Source organism: Anguilla anguilla, chromosome 3 (assembly GCF_013347855.1).
Source record: "Anguilla anguilla isolate fAngAng1 chromosome 3, fAngAng1.pri, whole genome shotgun sequence".
Lineage (NCBI taxonomy): Eukaryota > Metazoa > Chordata > Actinopteri > Anguilliformes > Anguillidae > Anguilla > Anguilla anguilla.
In genome coordinates, this window is record NC_049203.1 from 71211221 (window position 1) to 71235537 (window position 24317).

The 24317-nt window shown below is 44.4% G+C and overlaps 1 protein-coding gene across 3 annotated transcripts in view; it reads left to right on the plus strand.

The window, feature by feature from the left end:
- LOC118222926 (hemicentin-2-like) overlaps positions 1-24317 on the plus strand; it is a 106710-nt gene that overhangs the window by 81344 nt on the left and 1049 nt on the right. Inside the window, exons 9-19 of one of the 3 annotated variants that reach the window (XM_035408866.1) lie at positions 481-717; positions 2411-2656; positions 19605-19895; positions 20301-20546; positions 21302-21397; positions 21644-21733; positions 21953-22003; positions 22580-22723; positions 23068-23211; positions 23556-23699; positions 23784-24259. In XM_035408866.1, the coding sequence (XP_035264757.1) occupies positions 481-717; positions 2411-2656; positions 19605-19895; positions 20301-20546; positions 21302-21397; positions 21644-21733; positions 21953-22003; positions 22580-22723; positions 23068-23211; positions 23556-23699; positions 23784-24259 (2165 nt within the window). The remainder of the gene's footprint in view (positions 1-480; positions 718-2410; positions 2657-19604; positions 19896-20300; positions 20547-21301; positions 21398-21643; positions 21734-21952; positions 22004-22579; positions 22724-23067; positions 23212-23555; positions 23700-23783; positions 24260-24317) is intronic. The other 2 variants (XM_035408867.1, XM_035408868.1) reach the window with 2 other exon arrangements.

A 24317-nucleotide genomic window follows, 5' to 3' on the forward strand; every position in this document is an offset into this window, starting at 1 on the left:
GTGGGGAGTATGTTGGTGAGCTGCAGATCAAGGGAACTCTGGTGGAATATCGTCAGGCGGTGAAAGTGTTTGGTGAGTTTGCTTCTACTGAATGACCAAATCCCAGTTAATTGTGGGCTTTCATCCAAAAAATTTAGCTGTATGTTATAAAAAACATATACATTGTCTACTGAAATACACTTTCAACCATTTAGTGGGGCAATAAAAAAATGTTTTTGTCTGTCAAAGCAGGTAGAAGCATGGCATTTTACATTATTTCAAAGTGCTTCACAAGTCAGTCTGTAACCACACGGTTATGAGTGTGAATATCACTAAATGACACAAAAGTTATAGTTTCACAGAGTTCTCAACCATAAGTGTTTCAGTAAAAAAGCGCTTTATATTAATCAATCATGTGGGTCAGGTGTGTTAATCCATGAAAGACAATGCTAAAGTTAGCTGTGAGGTCACAAGCCTTTGTTCTCCATGTAGATGGTGTAGGTAAACCAGCAGTCACCTGCCAAGTGAACGGCCCCTCAGTAACCCTGCTGTGCTCTGGGGGCGACAGACCAAGCACTCAGTACAGGTGGGAGGGGCCTGCCATAGAGCCCCAGCCAGGGTCCCAGCTGAAGATAGAGGCAGCAGAGAGCTCTGATGCAATCTACACCTGTGTGCTGCACAACCCTGTGGGTGAGAGCAGAACAGACTTTCCTGTAAAGAGCTGCTTCCCTGCTCCAGGTAAGGCCCACTCAGCTGATGTAGGGACTGAGCACAGGCCTGCCATCCTGACTGCCACAGTCTGCTTTTTACTACTGCTACACGCTCTGGCCAACACACAGACACACAGACACACAAACACATGCATACATACACACACACACACACACACACACACACACACACTGGCAGAGACATAACAGGCATTACCGTTGGAAAGACTTTTCTCTGACTTCACAGTCCAGAGAGAGACTTTCTTCAATTTAGATTACTAATTTCTACTACAAACACATATACCACATATTCTACCACATACAACTGATTTTTTTGTTGTAACAGATGTGTAGCACTTAACTTTGATTTTGACTTCTGATGTAAAAACTGCTGTGTTGGCAAAGTGAAGATTAAGTGAAATATGTTTCATTTTCTGAATCCAGCAGTTTTAACAGTTAAAACCCTCGATTGACATCCGGCACTCTGAATACCGAACACAAGTGCATCAACAGTTAAAACCCCTCACGTATCCTACATATAAAATATATTTGGTAAATTGAATTTCTTCTTATTATCAAAGATGGGGCGGCATGGTGGTGTAGTGGGTAGCACTGTCGTCTCACAGCAGTAAGGTTGTGGTTTTTGAATCTTGGCTTGGGGCCTTTCTGTGTGAAGTTTGCATGTTCTCCCCATGTCCATGTGGGTTTCCTCCCACAGTCCAAAGACCTGCAGGTAGGCTAATTGGAGACTCTAAATTGGCCATAGAAATGGGTGTGTGAGTGAATGGTGTGTGTCCAGGGTGTATTCCTGCCTCTCGCCCAATGCATGCTGGGATACGCTCCAGCACCCCCCGCAACCCAGCTCAGGATTAGCGGGTATAAATAATGGATGGATGGATTATCAAAGTATCAATAATTAATTAAATTGGCAAGTTCATTGATAGGCAGAGAAATCTGTTGGATCAACCTTTGTCAAATGGACACCTCAGAACCAGATTAAAATGAAGAAATTCATTAAGTTACAACGAAGATTCACATATGATAAAGACGAGGTTCTGCTACCTTAAAGAAAAGAAAACACAATGTTACCGACATGGACAAGTTACAGTCACAGAGGAAATGAGTGAAAAAACCAAACCACAGCCGGTTCTCCCAAACATGCCCCAGGAAACCAAGATCACAGTCCAAAAACCATAACGCAGAGATAAGACCTGTAACAGGGCTTCATTGCCCCATGGATGTTCCCTTTGATGTTAGTGGAGTGGAGAGCAGGGAGAGAAAACGGATACAATCCCATGGTCATATAAATGATAATGTCTGTTTCTCAAAGATCAGAATCTAAAGACTAGATGATCGGACAACAGGGTTAAAAAAAGACATTTGATCAACAGCTCAGCTGAACTGAGTCACTAAAAGTCTGTGCATCTGCTCTCTGAGAGTCACACAGGTTCATCTCACACACCTGTAACCTGTATAACAGGTTGGTCTATCCCAGAAAAATAGCATACCTGTATGGGATTTGTGTGCAGGTGTGGGAGGGGAAGTTGGTCTGTAACCACAAGGATATGGGAGTGAATAGCATGTGAGACCCTACAGTCATACGCTAGTGTTTCAGTAAAAAAGAGCTTTATATCACTCGATCATGTGGGTCAGATGTGTTTATCCATGAAAGACAATGCTAAAGTTAGCTGTGAGGTCACAAGCCTTTGTTCTCCATATGGATGCTGTAGGTAAACCAGCAGTCACCTGCCAAGTGAACGGCCCCTCAGTAACCCTGCTGTGCTCTGGGGGCAACAGACCAAGCACTCAGTACAGGTGGGAGGGGCTTGCCATAGAGCCCCAGCCAGGGTCCCAGCTGAAGATAGAGGCAGCAGAGAGCTCTGATGCAGTCTACACCTGTGTGCTGCACAACCCTGTGGGTGAGAGCAGAACAGACTTTCCTGTAAAGAGCTGCTTCCCTGCTCCAGGTAAGGCCCACTCAGCTGATGTAGGGACTGAGCACAGGCCTGCCATCCTGGCTGCCACAGTCCACCCCTAATCCTCATTTCACAGGTTTGGGTAGCTGTTCCAGTTGTTATGTAGTCCACCCCTAATTCTCATTTCACAGGTTTGGATAGCTGTTCCAGCTGAAATGCAGTTGACCCTTTATGTCTTGCCTGTGTGAAATTATTTGTTTCCCTCTCACTTAATTAAAAAGTTCCTCATATTCTGCCGTTTCCCTGGGGTTACAAACCTCTGCTGAATTTTCTGTGCTGTCCTGTGGATCCTGTGAATTCCATGGGACTTCCACCCAAATTTCACCCTCTGGTCTACATCATAGAGTACTGGGTAAAGGCCCTGTTTACAGTACTGTCGGGTCCTACTAGGGGTTAAATGCTCAGTTGCCCCATCTACCCCACAGTCTCTGAAACATGACTGAGGCACATTGATTACTACTGACCCCAATCATCCCCAGCACTGTCAGCTGAGACAGCTGTTACTGAGCAACCAGTCAACTTCACATTAACTGCCATTTCATTAACACAGGGAACTAAATAAATCATCTTCTGAAGTCAGAAATATATACACAGAGAAATATATTTATATACATCTTTCAATAGTCAGATCAAAATGGTTGAGCTTTGTCTTTTATATTTTTCTAACATGCTCTGTTTTTCTTTGTTTTTAGGAAGCGCCTCTGTCGTGATTTCTGTAGTCCTTGTCCTCTTCCTCATCTTCATCATTGTGGGATTGCTTTTATTTTACTACAAGAAATTCTACAAAAGTAAGAGTCTTTTCAAATAATACATGAAATGATATTAATAAACGCATCCATATGCAGATCCTGCTGTTTCTGCAGCAGTTACTCAGGACTGGATTCAGTAGGGCTGCACTCCTGTTGTCTCCATAAAATGAGCACAAGCTCTCCAATACTGTGGGACTGAAAGCTCATACATTAGCGCTACTACACCCATGACTAATAATAATAAAAATTATATTTTACATTGTAGAAAGACAAAATGAAGAGGACATGGAAGCTCAATCTGGGGGTAAGCTGTAGAAATGATGGTGGTGACTATGATGATGCTACTGTAAAGCACGATGAGTAATGAATAATATTTAATATCTTATATTGTAGAAAAGACAAGACTGAGAGAGAGAGACTCTGAAGCTGCAGTAAATGGTGAGCTGCAGAACAGTGTTATTCACTCTGGCCTTAGAGCTGCAGGTGATGACATCACTCCCTCTGGTACTTTATCTCCGAACTTAAAACACTGCAGCTGCAGGTTTCCTCCAAAAAATTTACATCTATACAATGTATGCCTATACAGTACTCAATGACAAATGTATTCAAATCAGATGTATTCCTATTCATAAACTTCAGAAGTAGGCGTGCTGCTGGTAAAACTAGATAATAAACTAAATCTGTGAAACACTTCTTTTGAAACAGAAAGACAACAGCTATTACCAGCAGACCCTGAAAACGTTGAGGAAACTCCAGGTAAGGCAGAATTAACTCTGAACAGAAACATGTCTCATAATGAAACAGCAGTACTGAAATGCCTCTGTTTCAGGGTTGGGATCAATTACCCTGCAGTTCAGTCAGTTCAGGAAAGGAAATAAATTACAAAATACCCATAAAACATTGTGGACATTTTTCAAGCCATGAATTAAATTTGAAATATCTTGAGTCGGCTTCACCCTTAACTGTTGACCATTAAGTATTTTAGATGATTGACGAGAGAATTTATTGTATAAACCTTTTGTAAATGTCCAACAAGTGACTAATCTATACATTTTCTATCCCCATTCACAAAAGTGAACACTTGTCCTTAGCTTTGGGTCAGAATTTAAGTATAAAGTGTTAAACGTTTACTTTGAATTTGCCAAATTGTGAAGGTGAAGACCAAATATAACTGCATTACATGCATTATTGTGTGTGAAGAGTGAGGAAACATGGGGATTGAATCCTGGCCTTGATATGAAGCAGGATCTGATTCACCTGTGAGCCTCCTTGCATTTGTACTGTACTCAGCACACACAGCCTTATTTCCTCTGTTTCTGCAGTAAAAGTTCGGGATAGAGTAAAGCTTATAGAACGTGGGAAAAGCCCAGAAAAGACCCAGGATGAGCATCAGAAGACAGCACTGACTGAGCAGCACAAAGGGACTGGTGGGAGTGCTGGAATTTCACAGGAGGAGAGTCAGACAGGTAAGTACAGAGAAGCAGCAGGTAACGTCCTCAATGAGAGACTCAGGCAGCTGTTCCTGCTCATTCTCTTGTGTGCAGGTGCTCTTGCTGCTCAGATACATTTACAGGTAGATTTATTTAGGTAGATCTATTTCATTTCTCTGTAGAAAGATTAATTCAGGGTGAATATTTTGAATTTATTAAACTGTATTGGTTAAGATGTTTTTTAAAAAATATCCCTTGCATTATTCTGTGTGAGCAGTTAGGACGAATGGGGATTGAATCCTGGCCTTGATGTAAAGCAGGATCAGATATTCACCTGTGAGCCTCCTTGCATTTGTACTGTACTCAGCACACACAACCTTATTTCCTGTTTCTACACTAAAAGTCCGGGATAGAGTAAAGCTTATTGACAGTGGGTGGAGCCCAGTTAAGACCTGTGACGAGGTTCAGAAGACAGCACTGACTGAGCAGCACAAAGGGACTGATGGGAGTGCTGGAATTTCACAGGAGGAGAGTCAGACAGGTAAGTACAGAGAAGCAGCAGGTAACCTGCCAATCAGTCACCTGCTTTACATCAGATTTAATATTTTATTTCATTTCTGTACAGAATCACTAAATCGGGGTGAAGATTCTGAAGAGAGTGGAGTGGAGACTGAGTGGGGGAACTCTAAACACCCCTCCTCTGGCACTGTCCCGTCCAGCTCTCCTGAGTCTCCACCTGCTGCTCCATCCAAAACAGGAAATGAAGAGGAGACCTTCCACAGTCCCCCATCCAGCCCCTCTCTTCTCCACCTCCCTAATTCCCCCCCCCCATCCAGCACCAGCTCCAGTACAGAATCAGGACCAGGAAGAGGAAACAGAAAGAGCAGCAGAATCTACTGATGAGACTGCAGCCAATCAGAGAGCAGGAGCCCAGAGGCAGAGAGAGAAGAGGGAGGGGCAGGATGGAGGTAGTGATGGGGGCGGAGCTCAGCCCAGTGGGGCAGGAGGGGGCGGGGGCGAAAGTGTCCCAAAACCAGATTCAGATCAGGATATAAACTCCAGATCAGCAGAGGAAAATCTAAGTGTCCCACTCACTGAGCCATTAAGCACAGCTGATCCAGCCCAGGGACTCCCAGACACCACGGCCCCTTCCCCCCCTCACACTGGGGAGAGTGAGGAGTCCTGCTGTGCAGAGGAAAGCCCAACATCAGGCCCAAATCTGGAGCCCAACAGCACCTATGAGGCAGAGGAAGAGAAGAAGAGAGGGAGAGAGGAGAGGACGGAGTCACAGGACAGAGGGGTGAAGTCCCTCCCAGAAAAGCCCCCGAAACCCTACAGCCCCTATAAAACCCCTAAACCTCTATAGCCCCTAAAACACCCTTAAACCCTTGAGCATTACATTACAGGCACTTAGCAGACGCTCTTATCCAGAGCGACTTACACAACTTTTTTTACATAGCATTTTTTTTTTTTTTTTACATTGTATCCATTTATACTGCTGGATATATACTGAAGCAATTTCGGCTAAGTACCTTGCTCAAGGGTACAACGGCAGTGTCCTACCCGGGAATCGAACCTGCGACCTTGCGGTTACAAGCCCAGTTCCTTACCCACTGTGCTACACTCCGTCTACCTAGCAGGACTGTCCCAGAGCACACAGGAGGGAGAGACGCAGCAGAGCGGGTAATTGTAATTCCTGCAATATTTTGGTGTCTAATTTCCATGTAAATAGTTGATAAACTCCTGATGAAAGTCTGTTATCTAATCTAGCTAACTCGTGCTATACTTTTTTTTTTTGGCTAGCAGCAGCAGCTATAATTTATTTTCACTTTTTTATCAGGGGAGCCAGTCGTATTGTAGCCACACCCCACCACTGTTTTCTGTTCTGTGTTTAACTCCTTTTGGCCAGCTATGGAGGTGTTTCTGTGCTAATCCTGCTCATTTCTCTTTCATGATCTGTAGATTATGGTGTGTGATGTGCACCAGTGTGGTCCGTGTCATTTTTATATACTGAAGCCCACAATTATGAAGAAATGAATCTATGTATTAGCAGAACCAGTTAAGAATAAATCGTTTGTTATTGTGGGTATTGTATTTTCTATTAAATTGAATCATTATTGGTCTTATATCATTATTATTTTATTTTTATTCATTCTATAATATTCCATGCCCTGTTTTGTATTGTTATCTATTTGAAATGTACTTTGTTAATCTTATGTACAGTAGGTATACACTGTATGGAGAGTCTATTCCATCTGACCAATAGGGGAGCCAGTTGTTCCGCAACCCTACCTGTACTTCATGCCTTTTGACCACATAAAGCCCAAAGACCCTCCGCTCTGTCTTGCCATCCTCTGTACATCCCAGCTGCAGAACACAGCGCTGTCTAACTCCAGTAGGCCCTGCACACAGGCCAGATTAGTGCTGTGACGAGCACCTTCACTCATCGAACCCTCACCCCTGAGAAGAACCTGGTAGGTGTATGGAGCTCCACACCACAGCCCCCTCACGCATCTCCACACCACAGCCCCCTCATGCAGCTTCGAACCACAGCCCCTTCATGCAGCTCCGAACCACAGCCCCCTCAGGCAGCTCCACACCACAGCCCCCTCACGCAGCTCCACACTACAGCCTCCTCATGCAGCTCCACACCACAGCCCCCTCACGCAGCTCCACACCACAGCCCCCTCACGCAGCTCCAAACGACAGCCCCCTCACGCAGCTCCACACCACAGCCCTTTCACGCAGCTCCACACCACAGCCCCCTCACGCAGCTCCACACCACAGCCCCCTCATGCAGATGAAAAGGTTCTAAGGAGCTGAATACCTTCTGAAAGCACTGGAGATATGATTGTTTCTCTATACGATTGTTCCTCTGATACATGCTAGAGGCAGAACAGGATTGCTGCATTCAGGATGATGCTCACATCTGGCTCATTGATCACAAACACATGGAGTCCAGTCAGAGTCAGAGAGAATGAGACAGGGCTGCAGTTAAAACAGACAGGAAATAGGCTTTGACACAAGGGGCAAGGGGCATAAACCAAACAATGCCTGTGAATTGGGTCACAAGGAATGCATAGATTTTGAGTCCGTGTCTAAAATGGAGTAATATGCAATGTAAACAGCAACTGATTTGTTCAATCCCACCAAAAATCAAAAATGAAATAGCAAACACGTTTCAGTACAAAAAAATTCAATGTTTTTATTCGGGTAAAGCAGATTTTTTTTTTTAATGTGTAGTCCTTGACTTTCACTACAGTGATAATCACTATGCACAGTCAAGACTGCTCCAGAATGCTATATCATGCAACACTCCCATCTAGTGGTGACATACTGTAATTTCTATTCAGATTTTAATTGAAGACCAAACATGGGCGCTGCGGTCATAACATTACAGGCCTAGAAAACAACCTAAATGTGCCTGGAAATATAACCATATATATCTGTGTGTGTGTGTGTGTGTGTCTGTGTGTGTGCCCGTGTGGGTGCGTGTGTGTGCGTGTGAGTGCGTGTGTGTGTCTGCGTGTGTGTGCACGTGCGCATATGCGTGTGTGTGTGTTAGTGTTTATAGTTCTTGGATGAGGTACAGTGGGTGGCTTGGGTGTTCAAGTGAAGCACTGTTTTTGGAGGTCTGAATATTTTGGAGCATGCCCACCATAAGAAACAGCATATTTCATTTTTCTCACTTCAAATGATTTGTCAGGACAAATTGCCATCATAGGTAAACAGATTGAGACCGATTAGGCTACAGCAACATGGGCGTAAAACACTTAAACAAGATGTTTTTATTTTATTTCACCTAGTGTAATATAGGCCCCATGTTAAATTTAGAACGATGGGTGTAGACAGGAGGGATGAGCAGATGCTAGCTGCGTCTGTAGGCTGTCGGTATCCGTCAACTCAGGCTTCACATTCTAACGTTGTTCTGTAAAACATTGGTAATGGGTAGATCATGTGTAAAATGGGGTGTGTCGTTTGCGAACATCAAGTTTAAATTGGATTTTAAAGTGAATTTAACCCAGTGGTCACTACACTGTATGAAACAATGATACAAAATACAAATATAGTTTAAAAACAAGCATGCAAAACCACAGGATTAAAACGCAGAACAAAAATATGTTTTATAAAAATGCGAGAGGAAGAGGTGAGTTTTAAGCCTGGTTTTTAAAGTGCAGACTGACTCTACTTCCCTGACATGGTCGTGCTGACAGTTCCTCAGCAGAGGGGCTCTGTATGAAAAAGCTGTGCCGTGTACTCTTTGTTTTATTAATTTTGGGGACAAGATGTCCTGAATCATGGGGATGGAGAATTTGTGTGGGAACATACAGTGTGAGCAGGTTGGAAAGGTTTGAGGGGGCGGGACCACAAAGTGATTTGTAAGTCAGCGGCAGTACATTGTATGTATGTTTTTCAGTAAAAAGTGATAAATAAATGAAAAGGGTAGAATGTAGAACAACAAAGGCCTAAGGACAGAGCCCTATGGGACCCCGCATTTGACCCTACAGTGGTCTGAGGATTTATCATTGACATGAGAAGGGTGCATGCGCACGCAGTGACCGGCAGCAGTGGCGTGGTGTCCGTTTGTTTGTTCAGTTTACATCGTATTTGTTAAGTTATTTATCGTTTTTTAAACTTGTTTCTTTTTTGCCATGGTTTATCATCGTTGGTCGACAGCAGTGCTGTAAAATCATGTTATTGTTCAGTAACATGGAGTGGACTGCTGTGTTTATACTGGCGGTGTTGTGGTCGACGTCTCACCTAACTGAAGGTTGGCACGTTGACTCTCAATTTAACAAGATCCAGTACACCAGAGACTTTCTGCTAAAAACTTAACAACCCTACGAACACAAAACTACCTTCGGATCTAACTTTCCCAGACCTTGATGAATTTGAGTGCGACTACGGTAAAATGGGTTTTACCAGCACGCTCCATTAAGAAATAAGGAAGCGGGGTAGGAGAGGAGGAGTACGAGAACGAGCGAGACGGCAACCATCATGCACTCAGTAAATCCAGTTAATCATCCACATCAATGCCTCTGGCTTTCTTGCAGGTTATGTCACACCTGACATCATTGTCCAGTCTAATGGGAACTTCACACTACAGCCTAATGTTCAGGGTCCCCTGGAGGAAATATTGTGGAAGCAGAATCATCATAAGGTGGTTGAATTTGACCAGAAGGAGATGGTTGACTACGGACAGTTTAAAGGACGGACGACCCTGGACCTCACAACGGGAGCCCTGACCCTCACACATCTCACAGAGGCTGACAGTGGGGAGTATGTTGGTGAGCTGCAGATCAAGGGAGAGCTGGTGTACTATCGTCAGACGGTAAAAGTGTTTGGTGAGTTTGCTTCTACTGAATGGCCCAACTTTTGGAACTTCCACCAGTATTGGGCGTACAGTGTAACACAGTTGGTAAGGAACTGGGCTTGTAACCGAAAGGTAATAGGTTCAATTCCTGGGTAAGACACTGCCGATGTACCCTTGAGCAAGGTACTTAACCTGCATTGCTTCAGTATATATCCAGCTGTATAAATGCAGTGTAAATGAAATGTAATGCGTACCTATGCTAAACATCTTTAACTGATCTCTTTCCTCTGGTTGTGAACCCAACCCAGTTAAAGTTGCTGTCATCAAGCTCCTGCTGAAAGAGCCTAATGTGGGTTTTCATCACAGAGATCTAGCCATATGCTGTGAAAAAAAATTATATGGTTGCAGCTGAAATACATCGTAAACCATTTTGTAGGTCACTGAAAATCTCACCTGAACTGAATCACTGAAAATCTGGAATGAAAAGCAGATGCAGTCTGTGAATCTGCTCTCTGTGAGTCACAATGAATAATAGGCTTGTATTAACCGGCACGCTGAAACAGCAGACCGGAACATGTGCGTATTCCAACAAACAATAACTTATTCATTCATTCAATATCACAGCGAATAAACAACCAAATGCTAAACAAAATGTGAATATTCAACTATTTAATTGAAGCTGTGTATACAGTATGTTTAACAGTGATATAAATGCTCAGTCATTTACAAATCAACGAGTCAGCCAACACGCAGTAGTAGGCTAAATGAAATGGCGTCTGCCGCCGTATCAGATTTACAACTTAAAACAATCAAATAAGTTCTAACAGAGTGATGGCAAACCAACCTATCTACACAAAATCACAAGCTACGAAATGCACATGTGCAGAAGCTAAGTTGTGACAGTTGCACTTATAAATTCTGACGCGTTGATATAAAGAAATTAAATGCCGCAAAATAAATTAATCGTTACCAGCCTGAACACAAAAGTAGCGAATTCCGTTAATAACATAAAATGCATTTATCAATAACCGCAGCGGTAAATAACAAAATGTATCCGGTTCGAGGAACAAGATAACTCGTACTTACCTTTAAAGACGCGATCAAACAAACACACAATGACCAAAAGAAGTTCCATTTTAAATTCTTACGCCTGGGCCACACCGCTTACCTCACGTGTGCGTGACGGCTACCTCACTGAACTGCTGCAGCTCGCAAGCATGTGCGTGTCCACATCGCCAGCGTTGCTGCTGCGGCGCTGCTACTGCCAGCCTTATCTTTCTACATTGAGTTTGCCTTTGATAATGGCCATCAATAATAGAATGTTTGGTTTCATTTCATTATAAATTTAATTTATATTTAGTTTAGACAGAAAAAGGTTAAGAAGTGTGTGCTCAATTGTAAAAAAGTTAATAATAATAATAAAAATAAATTAATTAAAAATATACAGCAGTCCCTCTTCACATTTTTTTCAGGTCTGTGACATATTCAGATATAACCTAGACATTGAAACTATAGTGAAAGGTGTCAGTTATGTAATGTTGCTGGTATGATGTCAATATGACTATCAACAGATCTTTTCACTGTCTATTTTTGCTGAGAACCGTGCGCCTCACACGTGAAAAATAGGCTCCATGCCGAAACTCTAGATGACGCGCCGCGGCAGCGAGGCTCGAGCCGCGCCTCAGACGCGCGTCTCACGCAGGCTGTGTGGGCTGCTCTAGCCTGTTACCATGGGCGCCGAAATGAGAAGCAAGAGGTTCCGCGACCGTCACGCACACGCGAGGTAAGCGGTGTGGACCGGGCCTTACACATGCGCATGTAATTTGTGACCTTGGCCTCGACTTTCGGTGCGATCCCAGAGGTACAATGACGGTGAATTTGCATGTTAAGTACTTTCTCACAATCTGTGACCAGAAGGATCTGGGAGTGAATAGCATGCGAGTCCCTACAGTCATACCCTAGTGTTGCAGTGAAAAAGAGCTTTATATCACTCGATCATGTGGGTCAGGTGTGTTAATCCATGAAAGACAATGCTAAAGTTAGCTGTGAGGTCACAAGCCTTTGTTCTCCATGTGGATGCTGTAGGTAAACCAGCAGTCACCTGCCAAGTGAACGGCTCCTCAGTAACCCTGCTGTGCTCTGGGGGCGACAGACCAAGCACTCAGTACAGGTGGGAGGGGCCTGCCAGAGCCCCAGCCAGGGTCCCAGCTGAAGATAGAGGCAGCAGAGAGCTCTGATGCAATCTACACCTGTGTGCTGCACAACCCTGTGGGTGAGAGCAGAACAGACTTTTCTGTAAAGAGCTTCTGTTATGAACCGGTCTCGGACTGGATCCAAACGCAGGACTCTGAGGCAGCAGTAGATATATACAAGGGTTTTATTGGAGTACAGACAGGGACGATAGGAATCAGGGCAGACTCGGGACAGGAACAGAGAGGGTAGATGCGGAGGTGCGGAGTCCGGCTTGGCGTGGCGCTGAACGGACTGTGGCAGGAACCAGGCAGACTTGGAGCAGGGCTGTGGGGGTTGAGGGGAGATCCGGAATCTGGCTGGCTCTGAGTGGAACACCTCCGGTGTCGGTGGCGGAGGACGGGCTGGATCGGGAGGTTGGAGCTGGGGAGGTAATAGGGAAGAACAGGGAACACAGAACAAGACACAACGCAGACAACACGCAGGCACGACAGACGGGGAAACACTGAACAAGGTACACGAACAAACAAACAATCTGTGGCCAAGGAAACAGTGCGAGGGGAGGAAAAACCGAGGACGGTGCAGAGGAAACAGGATATCGAAAATGGTGCGAGACTAGGATATACGCGATAGCAAGAGTGACACTGGCAACAAATCAACGATCTGGCAAAGACAGAAACAAAAAGTGTGGCTTTATAGCCTGGTGCTGATTGGGATTAATCAGGGAGGGTGTGAGGAATGTGACCTGAAACGAGTGTGAAAATTGCTGAGGGCTGGAAGTGATTAGGGAGTGCTTAGGGAAAGATCACGCCCACCCTGTGGGGAAGAGCAAAGACGTGGTGAGGAATAAGGTACGCGGAACAGAAAAAACTGGAACACAAAGGAAACCATAAGACAACCGAAACACGGGGGCATGACAGCTTCCCTGCTCCAGGTAAGGCCCACTCAGCTGATGTAGGGACTGAGCACATGCCTGCCATCCTGGCTGCCACAGTCCACCCCTAATGCTCATTTCACAGGTTTGGGTAGCTGTTCCAGTTGCAATGCAGGTCTGTGGTTTAAGGAGTTTTTAACTTGAGTTAAGCACACATCAATTTTTTTCCACTTGCTTAATGTACAATTTGTTCATGTTCTGCTGTTCTCCTGGGGTTACCAGCCTCTGTTTAATTTTCTGTTCTATCCTGTGAATTCGATGGGACTTCAACCCAAATTTCACCCTCTGGTCTACATCATAGAGTACTGGGTAAAGACCCTGTTCACGGTACTGTCGGGGTCCTACTAGGGGTTAAATGCTTAGTTGCCCCATCTACCCCACAGTCTCTGAAACATGACTGAGGCACATTGATCACTACTGACCCCAATCATCCCCAGCACTGTCAGCTGAGACAGCCGTTACTGAGCAACCAGTCAACTTCACATTAACTGCCATTTCATTAACACAGGGAACTAAATAAATCATCTTCTAAAGTCAGAAATATATACACACAGAAATATATTTATATACATCTTTCAATAGTCAGATCAAAATGGTTGAGCTTTGTCTTTTATATTTTTCTAACATGCTCTGTTTTTCTTTGTTTTTAGGAAGCGCCTCTGTCCTGATTTCTGTAGTCCTTGTCCTTGTTCTGTAGTCCCTTTGTCCTGACTGAGTAGCATAAATGGACTGATGGGAGTGCTGGAATTTCACAGGAGGAGAGTCAGACAGGTAAGTACAGAGAAGCAGCAGGTGACCTGCCAGTCAATCACCTGCTTTACATCAAATTTAATATTTCATTTCATTTTTCCACAGAATCACTAAATTAGGGTGAAGATTCTGAAGAGAGGGGAGTGGAGACTGAGGAGGGGAACTCTAAACACCCCTCCTCTGGCACTGTCCCGTCCAGCGCTCCTGAGTCTCCACCTGCTGCTCCACCCAAAACAGGAAATGAAGAGGAGACCTTCCACAGTCCCCCGCCCAGCCCCTCTCCTCTCCACCCCCTGAAATCCCCCCCCCCCACCCCCCACCCCACACATCTAGCACCAGCTCCAGTACAGAGTCACGACTGCAGACACAGGAATAGAAGCTCCTAAGACCAAGAAAATAGGAGATCATTTAAAGAACTGAAACTTTATTGCGCTGTGTGTGTGTGTGTGTGTGTGTATGTACGTGTCTGTGTGAACTTGTCTTGGCTAGTAGCAGCTATATTTTCAGTATTTATACTTTTCTGACTCCCCCACGGACTCCCCCACACACGAACCCGTCAGTACTTCATGGTGTAGACACACAGTCCCAGAGCGGGTCCAACAGCACAGCTGTTCAGGCTTATTCAGCAGAGACACCGCAGCTACCGTAGCATTCCAAAAAATCTCCGTACACCAAGGCTCGGGTACGAAGGGGAAAAATAGAAAAAAGAAAGAGAAGACGCCCCAGCCCCTGGTGTGGTCTAGCTAAACTCCGTGGCCTGGTGTTTCGGAGGTCTGCGCTGTCATTGGCTGTTTGGAGGACACACCTTCATATCACTACCGCCCTTCCCATCGAGGGTGGATTTAGACTGGTTCAGTAAAATATTCCCCAAATTAGATCAGGTTGGATAGTCATATAGCTGTACAAGATAATCAGATATACTTCATTCCATGATCTTCGTTATGAATTTTAGAAGATAACCACACCAAACATGACTGGGGGCGACATAGCTCAGGAGGTAAGATCGATTGTCTGGCAGTCGGAGGGTTGCCGGTTCAAACCCCGCTCTGGGCATGTCAAAGTGTCCTTGAGCAAGACACCTAACCCCTAACTGATCTGGCGAATGAGAGGCATCAATTGTAAAGCGCTTTGGATAAAAGCGCTATATAAATGCAGTCCATTTACCATATGACTGCCTTAAATACAGGTTAAGGGGATTACTTGCTAGTAGTACGCTGTGATGACTTGCCGTTGACTGTGAGGTTAACAAAAATGTTTTTGACCAGTTGGGTAGCAGAACAGTATTTATTTATTAATTATGATTAATATGATTGTAATATTCCACACATTCATTCTACACACTCCTTTCACCCCCTCACACTCCCCATAACCGTCCTTAAATTAAAGCACTTTATAATGTACTATATATAAATGCTTAACTCACATCCTCATGAGCACTCATGTAACTTCTCCATCCTATTCATGCCCCTAAAATCACACTGTAATTACCACAATGCTTTCTTTAATTCTGTTTTTTTAAGTACTTTCTATCGTTGCTTCTCAGTTAATGTGGAAGTCCAAATGTTATGTCTTGCTTTTCGTAATCCCACATTGTTCAGTGCCTGTTTGTTTGTTTTGTTTCCTCCTTGTAATAGCGTGTGTACATGGCCGTATGTTTCTCGCCATACCTATTTGTCAAGAAATACAAAACTGCATGACCACCCCCATCCCGGATAGCATGCTAGTAGTAAATAACCCGCAACCCGCAAGTAAGCTTTCACTTTTACTTTCACATCAGGCGCTCCACCGGAGATGCGTCTGTATGAAGACGAGCAATGGCAGACACGCGCTTCAGAATCACTACGCCGTTGTTTTTTATCCTCGCGAACTTCGCATTCGGTAAGAACTGTATCTCGCTTCTGGTAGTTATTCGTAGTATGGTTTCCAAGTGATAACCTTTTTTTCACAGGTTACACGTTTAACTATCTTGCTAATATGCTAAATGAATATGCAGTAGGCTCAACTTAAATGGCTACGGAAGAAATACGTTTAACTCCGCTGTTCAACCGCGCTGCGCCTGGAGCGGTTAATAGAATCCTGTGCGATTTCTGCCCGAGGAAGAGCCCATGACCGCGGTCGCGGCGGACAGTGTTTAACGATCCTACGTGTTTTGTATTTGATTGTTTCACTGAGTTTCTGACATTACTGTGGGACTTTCTACCCTTGAATTATATTCTAGTGTACTCTACGAGTGGGCACATTTTAGAGACATTTAGGCTATGTAGACGCCATACTAAATATAGCCTACATTTTGTCCAAATTTAAATATGGGATACTATGATATCAGGTATCAGAATCTGCAGCGCGAGTCAATGATTTATCAGGACAAAGACAATACACGAAGCGGCTCGAGACAGGTGTAAAAGTGAAAGTGAAAGACTTTAATGAGACTTTATGTTTAAACTACCGTAATATTTTACGTTTAGAATGTTAAATGTTGACAGAAGGGGAGAGATACTGTCTGTGTCTGTAGGTTTATCAGATTCCGTTCACGTAGGCTTGTAAAATTATTTGCATCTTAATTGAGTTTGTACTGTCATATTCTCGGTCAGTTATTGTAGTAAACGGGAACAGACGGATATCAGTGTGCCCCAACCCCCTGCATTAGCCTAAAAAATTTGTCTTGGAGACTGAATTAATAGCCTACTGTCTTTAGTGCTGACGTCAAAACAATAAATGCAAACTTCAGAGGCTGAAAACGTTTTCAAAAAGGTTTAAATTGGCCCACATGAATAATCGCGCTTCAAAAGCGAAAGCGAACATAAAAGGAACGCCCTCAGAAGTAAGAGGCGATGCGAAGAGAAGGCAGGGGACCAGAGATGGTCATTCTCTGTTTATAGACTCCAGTGGTTACTCTAGGTATTGCAGTTTAGTAAGTCGGGTGCCGAAAAGCAGGTTACATTACATTCATTTGGCAGACGCTTTTATCCAAAGCGACGTACAAGAAGTGCATTTTCATGATCGTAGACAACTGCTGAACACGGGTTCAGTAAGGTACAATTACTTATTTTGTACAGCTATTTCTAGCTGAGAACAATGAACACTATCCTGGTCTAACATCTGCAAAGCCAAACTAGGCAGAAGATTAAGCTAGAGTATTAGGACAAATACAATTTACCAAGAAGTGCAGGGATGGGGCAACATGTAACAAGGAAAAAAGGGTATTTATTTATTTTTTTTTAATATGTATATATATATATATATATACACAGCATGGTGGTGGTTATTCTAGGTATAGTCTGAAGAGATGAGTCTTCAGGCCACGGCGGAAGATGGATAGTGAGGGGGAGGTTCGGAGAGGGACGGGGAGTTCGTTCCACCACTGGGGAGCTAGGGTGGAGAAGCTCTGTGATCCCTTTGGGCGGGTGGGAGGGGTTACAAGACGCCCTGCTGCTGCAGAGCGGAGTGGTCGAGCAGGCACATAGAATTGAGTCATGTCCTGCAAGTAGATGGGGGCAAGGGTCAGGGCTTTGAATCGGATCCTGGCAGCGACCGGTAGCCAGTGAAGCGATCGCAGCAGAGGAGTGACGTGGGAGAATTTGGGGAGGTTGTAGATGAGCCGGGCAGCGGCATTCTGAATCATCTGTAGTGGCTGTATGGCACAAGCTGGCAGGTTTGCAAGGAGAGAGTTGCAGTAATCAAGGCGAGAGGTCACCGTAGCCTGGACGAGCAGCTGGGTGGAGTGCGTCGTCAGGTATGGTCGAATCCTCCTGATGTTGTATAGGAGGAATCTGCAGGACCTTGATGTTGCCTTGATGTGCTCCTTGAGGTCCAGTTGGTCATCCAGGACCACCCCCAAGCTCTTGGCAGAGTGAGAGGCAGTCACTGTGGTGCCATCAACCGTGATTGAGAGTTCACGAAGCAAGGAGGTCTTGTGCGGGAAGAAGAGCAGCTCAGTTTTGTTGAGGTTGAGCTTCAGATGGTGGCTGGCCATCCAGGTGGAGATGTCAGCCAGGCAGGAAGAGATCTTATCATTGACCAGTGTGGCCGAGGGGGGGAAAGAAAAGAAGAGTTGTGTGTCATCTGCATAACAATGATAGGAAAAACCATGTGAATTAATGACTGAACCAAGAGATCTGGTGTATAAGGAGAACAGCAGAGGACCCAGTACAGATCCCTGCGGCACTCCCGTAACAAGTGGATGAGAAGCAGAGGCAGACCCCTTCCAGGTGACCTGGTAGGTCCTATCTGCAAGATAGGAAGCGAACCAAGACAGGGCAGTCCCGGCAATTCCCATCCCAGCCAAGGTGGAGAGGAGTATTTTATGGTTGACCGTGTCAAAAGCTGCAGACAGGTCAAGAAGGATCAGGACAGAGGAAAGGCGTGAGGCTCTTGCAGTGGCAAGTGCCTCCGTCACAGCTAGGAGTGCAGTCTCTGTTGAGTGCCCAGATCGGAAGCCAGACTGGTAAGGGTCTAGCAGGTTGTTCTGATGGAGAAAAGAGGTTAATTGTTTAAGAACTGCTCGTTCGAGGGTTTTGGACAGAAAGGGTAGAAGGGATACGGGTCGATAATTTGCTACATCGGAGGGGTCTAAGGTGGGTTTTTTGAGTAGTGGGGTAACACGAGCCGTCTTAAAAACAGAGGGAACATGACCAGAGGAGAGAGAGGAATTAATAATGGAAGACAGATAGGGAAGGAGCTCGCTGGAGATAGATTGGAGAACTTTAGATGGGATGGGGTCAGGTGGACAGGTGGTTGCGCGATGAGAGGTGATCAGTTGTAATACATCGGAGTCCTCCAGCATTTCAAAGGAGGTCAGTGTGGCTGTGGGGTTGTCCTGGGGGGTTGGGGGGCTCACTGGATGGGTGAAGGAGTTCCGGATTGTAGCCACCTTTCCTTCAAAGGCGGCCAGAAAGTCATCTGCGGAGAGGGAAGAGGGAGGTGGGGGTGGAGGAGGAATGAGGAGGGAAGAGAAGGTGGAGAATAGTTTACGTGGATTAGAGACACATGCGCTGATCTTGGATTGGAAAAAAGAGGCTTTTGCAGACGTGAGGGCAGATGTAAAAGTCGCCAGCAGGGTATGGTATGCCCTGGTAAGGTTTCCCCATTGAAGTCCATTCAAAACTAACACTGTTAAGCTCCATAATTTCTTCACACGAAACTAATTACTCTCATGGAAATGAGTTCTTTTTGTAAGCCAAGGAGAAGATATGGGTCTCAACTCAATTAAGCACCAATGGGAGATTTTGGACCAACGTGTTAGACCTTGCGCTCGCCCACCATCACCAAAACACCAAATGAGGGCATATCTTTAGTAAGAACAGCGTTCTATCCCTCCAGTAAAGTTCCAGAGATGTGTAGAATCTATGCCAAGGCACACTGAAGCTGTCCTGATGGCTTCTGTTGGCCCAGCACCTTATGAAGACACTTTGTGTTAACATTTTCTTTAGAAAAATGTACCCAGGCTATGGTTTTTATATTTTTAAAAAATGAGTGAAAAATTCATTCATTCTAAAAGACTTACTGTGCTTCACATCATGCACTCAATTAATCCAGTTAATCATCCACATCAATGCCTCTGGCTTTCTTGCAGGTGATGTCACACCTGACATCATTGTCCAGTCTAATGGGAACTTCACACTGCAGCCCAATGTTCAGAGTCCCCCAGAGGACATTTTGTGGACGTGGAATGAAAACAAGGTGGTTGAATTTTACCAGGAAGAGATGGTTGAGTACGGGCAGTTTAAAAGACGGACGATCCTGGACCTCACAACGGGAGCCCTGACCCTCACAAATCTCACAGAGGCTGACAGTGGGGAGTATGTTGGTGAGCTGCAGATCAAGGGAAATCTGGTGAAATATCGTCAGGTGGTGAAAGTGTTTGGTGAGTTTGCTTCTACTGAATGACCAAATCCCAGTTAATTGTGGGCTTTCATCAAAGAAATTTAGCTGTGTGTTATAAAAAATGTATACATTGTCTACTGAAATACACTTTCAACCATTTTGTGGGGCAATAAAAAAATGTTTTTGCCTGTCCAAGCAGGTAGAAGCATGGCATTTTACATTATTTCAAAGTGCTTCACAAGTCGGTCTGTAACCACATGGTTATAGGTGTGAATATCACTAAATGACACAAACGTTATACCTGTAGTTTCACAGAGTTCTCAACCATAAGTGTTTCAGTGAAAAAGCGCTTTATATCACTCAATCATGTGGGTTAGGTGTGTTAATCCATGAAAGACAATGCTAAAGTTAGCTGTGAGGTCACAAGCCTTTGTTCTCCATGTAGATGCTGTAGGTAAACCAGCAGTCACCTGCCAAGTGAACGGCTCCTCAGTAACCCTGCTGTGCTCTGGGGGCGACAGACCAAGCACTCAGTACAGGTGGGAGGGGCCTGCCATAGATCCCCAGCCAGGGTCCCAGCTGAAGATAGAGGCAGCAGAGAGCTCTGATGCAGTCTACACCTGTGTGCTGCACAACCCTGTGGGTGAGAGCAGAACAGACTTTCCTGTAAAGAGCTGCTTCCCTGCTCCAGGTAAGGCCCACTCAGCTGATGTAGGGACTGAGCACAGGCCTGCCATCCTGGCTGCCACAGTCCACCCCTAATGCTCATTTCACAGGTTTGGATAGCTGTTCCAGTTGTTATGTAGTCCAACCCTAATGCTCATTTCACAGGTTTGGGTAGCTGTTCCAGTTGTTATGTAGTCCACCCCTAATGCTCATTTCACAGGTTTGGGTAGCTGTTCCAGCTGGTATGCAGGTCTGTGGTCTAAGGGTTTTAACTTAACTTAAGCATACTCCATTTTTTTTCCACTTGCTCAATTTACAATTTGTTCATGTTCTGATGTTCTCCTGGGGTTACCAGCCTCTGTTGAATTTTCTGTGCTATCCTGTGAATTCCATGTGACTTCAACCCAAATTTCACCCTCTGGTCTACATCATAGAGTACTGGGTAAAGGCCCTGTTTACGGTACTGTCGGGGTCCTACTAGGGGTTAAATTCTCAGTTGCCCCATCTACCCCACAGTCTCTGAAACATGACTGAGGCACATTGATTATTACTGACCCCAATCATCCCCAGCACTGTCAGCTGAGACAGCTGTTACTGAGCAACCAGTCAACTTCAAATTAACTGCCATTTCATTAACACAGGAGCTAAATAAATCATCTTCTAAAGTCAGAGATATACACACAGAAATATATTTATATACATCTTTCAATAGTCAGATCAAAATGGTTGAGCTTTGTCTTTTATATTTTTCTAACGTGTTCTGTTTTTCTTTGTTTTTAGGAAGCTCCTCTGTCGTGATTTCTGTAGTCCTTGTCCTCTTCCTCATCTTCATCATTGTGGGATTGCTTTTATTTTACTACAAGAAATTCTACAAAAGTAAGAGTCTTTTCAAATAACACATGAAATGATATTAATAAATGCATCCATATGCAGATCCTGCTGTTTCTGGAGCAGTTAACTCAGGACTGGATTCAGTAGGGTTGCACTCCTGTTGTCTCCATAAAATGAGCACAAGCTCTCCAATACTGTGGGACTGAAAGCTCATACATTAGCTCTACTACACCCTACTATTCATTATTCATTATTCTACTAATGAATAATATTTCATATCTTACATTGTAGAAAAGACAAGACTGAGAGTGAGAGACACTGAAGCTGCAGTAAAGGGTGAGCTGCAGAACAGTGTTATTCACTCTGGCCGTAGAGCTGCAGGTAATGACATCACTCCCTCTGGTACTTTATCTCCTAATTTAAAACACTGCAGCTGCAGGTTTCCTCCAAAAAATTAATATCTATACAATGTATGCCTATACAGTACTCAATGACAAATGTATTACAATCAGATGCATTCCTATTCATACACTTCAGAGGTAGGTGTGCTTCTGGTAAAACTAGATCAATTAAATGTGTGAAACATTTCTTTTGAAACAGAAAGACAACAGCTATTACCAGCAGACCCTAAAAACATTGAGGAAACTCGAGGTAAGGCAGAATTAACTCTGCACTGAACAGAAACATGTCTCATAATGAAACAGCAGTACTGAAATGCCTCTGTTTCAGGGTTGGGATCAATTACCCTGCAGTTCAGTCAGTTCAGGAAAGGAAATAAATTGCAAAATACCCAGAAAACATTGTGGACATTTTTCAAGCCATGAATTAAATTTGAATTTCCTGAGTCAGCTTGACCCTTAACTGTTGACCGTTAAGTATTTTAGATGATTAACCAGATTATTTATCATGTAAAACTTTTGTAAATGTCCAAACTTTTATAAGTGACTAACTATACATTTTCTATCCCCATTCACAGAAGTCAACACTTGTCCTTAACTTATCAAAATTTAAGTATAAAGTGTTAAACGTTTACTAAACGTTTAATTTGCCGAATTGTGAAGGTGAAGACCAAATATAACTGCATTACATGCATTATTGTGTGTGAACAGTGAGGAAACATGGGGATTGAATCCAGGACTTTATGTAAAGCAGGATCTGATTCACCTGTGAGCCTCCTTGCATTTGTTCTGTACTCAGCACACACAGCGTTATTTCCTCTTTCTACAGTAAAATTTTGGGATAGAGTAAAGCTGTATAAAGACAGGATAAGCCCAGGTAAGACCCACGATGAGCATCAGAAGACAGCACTGACTGAGCAGCACAAAGGGACTGATGAGAGTGCTGGAATTTCACAGGAGGAGAGTCAGACAGGTAAGTACAGAGAAGCAGCAGGTAACATTCTCAGTGAGAGACTCAGGCAGCTGCTCCTGCTCATTCTCTTGTGTGCAGGTGCACTTGCAGCTCAGATACATTTACAGGTAGATTTATGTTATTTTTCCATAGAATCACTAAATCAGGGTGAATATTATTAATTTATTAAACTGTGTCAGTTAAAATAAAAAGATAACATGTTATTGTCTTGTGTGTCAGCAGTAAGGAAACATGGGGATTGAATCCTGGCCTTGATGTAAAGCAGGATCAGATGTTCACCTGTGAGATTCCTGGCATTTGTACTGTACTCAGCACACACAGCGTTATTTCCTCTGTTTCTACAGGAAGGGTTGGAGAAAGAGTAAAGCAGTATGAAAACATGACGAGCCCAGGTAAGACTCATGATGAGGATCAGAAGACAGCACTGACTGAGCAGCACAAAGGGACTGATGGGAATGCTGTAATTTCACAGGAGGAGAGTCAGACAGGTAAGTACAGAGAAGCAGCAGGTAACATCCTCAATGAGAGACTCAGGCAGCTGCTCCTGCTCATTCTCTTGTGTGCAGGTGCACTTGCAACTCAGATACATTTACAGGTAGATTTATGTTATTTTTCCATAGAATCACTAAATCAGGGTGAATATTATTAATTTATTAAACTGTGTCAGTTAAAATAAAAAGATAACATGTTATTGTCTTGTGTGTCAGCAGTAAGGAAACATGGGGATTGAATCCTGGCCTTGATGTAAAGCAGGATCAGATGTTCACCTGTGAGCCTCCTTGCATTTGTACTGTACTCAGCACACAAAGCCTTATTTCCTCTGTTTCTGCAGGAAGTGTCCAGGGAAGCGCAGAGCTAGGTAAAGACATGCTGAATCCAGATAAGACCCATGATGAGCATCAGAAGACAGCACTGACTGAGCAGCACAAAGGGACTGATGGGAGTGCTGGAATTTCACAGGAGGAGAGTCAGACAGGTAAGTACAGAGAAGCAGCAGGTAACCTGCCAATCAGTCACCTGTTTTAGCTCAGATTTCATATTTCATTTAATTTCTCCGCAGAATCACTAAATCAGGGTGAAGATTCTGAAGAGAGAGGAGTGGAGACTGAGGGGGGGAACTCTAAACACCCCTCCTCTGGCACTGTCCCGTTCAGCGCTCCTGAGTCTCCACCTGCTGCTCCACCCAAAACAGAAAATGAAGAGGAGACAATCCACCCTCCCGAATCCAGCCCCTCTCCTCCCCACCCCCCTAATTCTCCCCCCCATTCAGCACCAGCTCCAGTACAGAATCAGGACCAGGAAGAGGAAACAGAAGGAGCAGCAGCAGCAGAATCTACTGATGAGACTGGAGCCAATCAGACAGCAGGAGCCCAGGGGCAGAGAGAGGAGGGGGGGGGCAGGATGGAGGTAGTGATCGGGGCGGAGCTCAGCTCAGTGGGGCAGGAGGGGGAGGAGCTAAGAACACAACAGCAGATGCAGCCCAGGAGCTCCCCAGCAGTCCAGAGGAAGAGGAGGATATTCTGGAGAGTCATACAGGTAAGTACAGAGAAGCAGCAGGTAACTTGCCAATCAGTCACCTGCTTTACATCAGGTT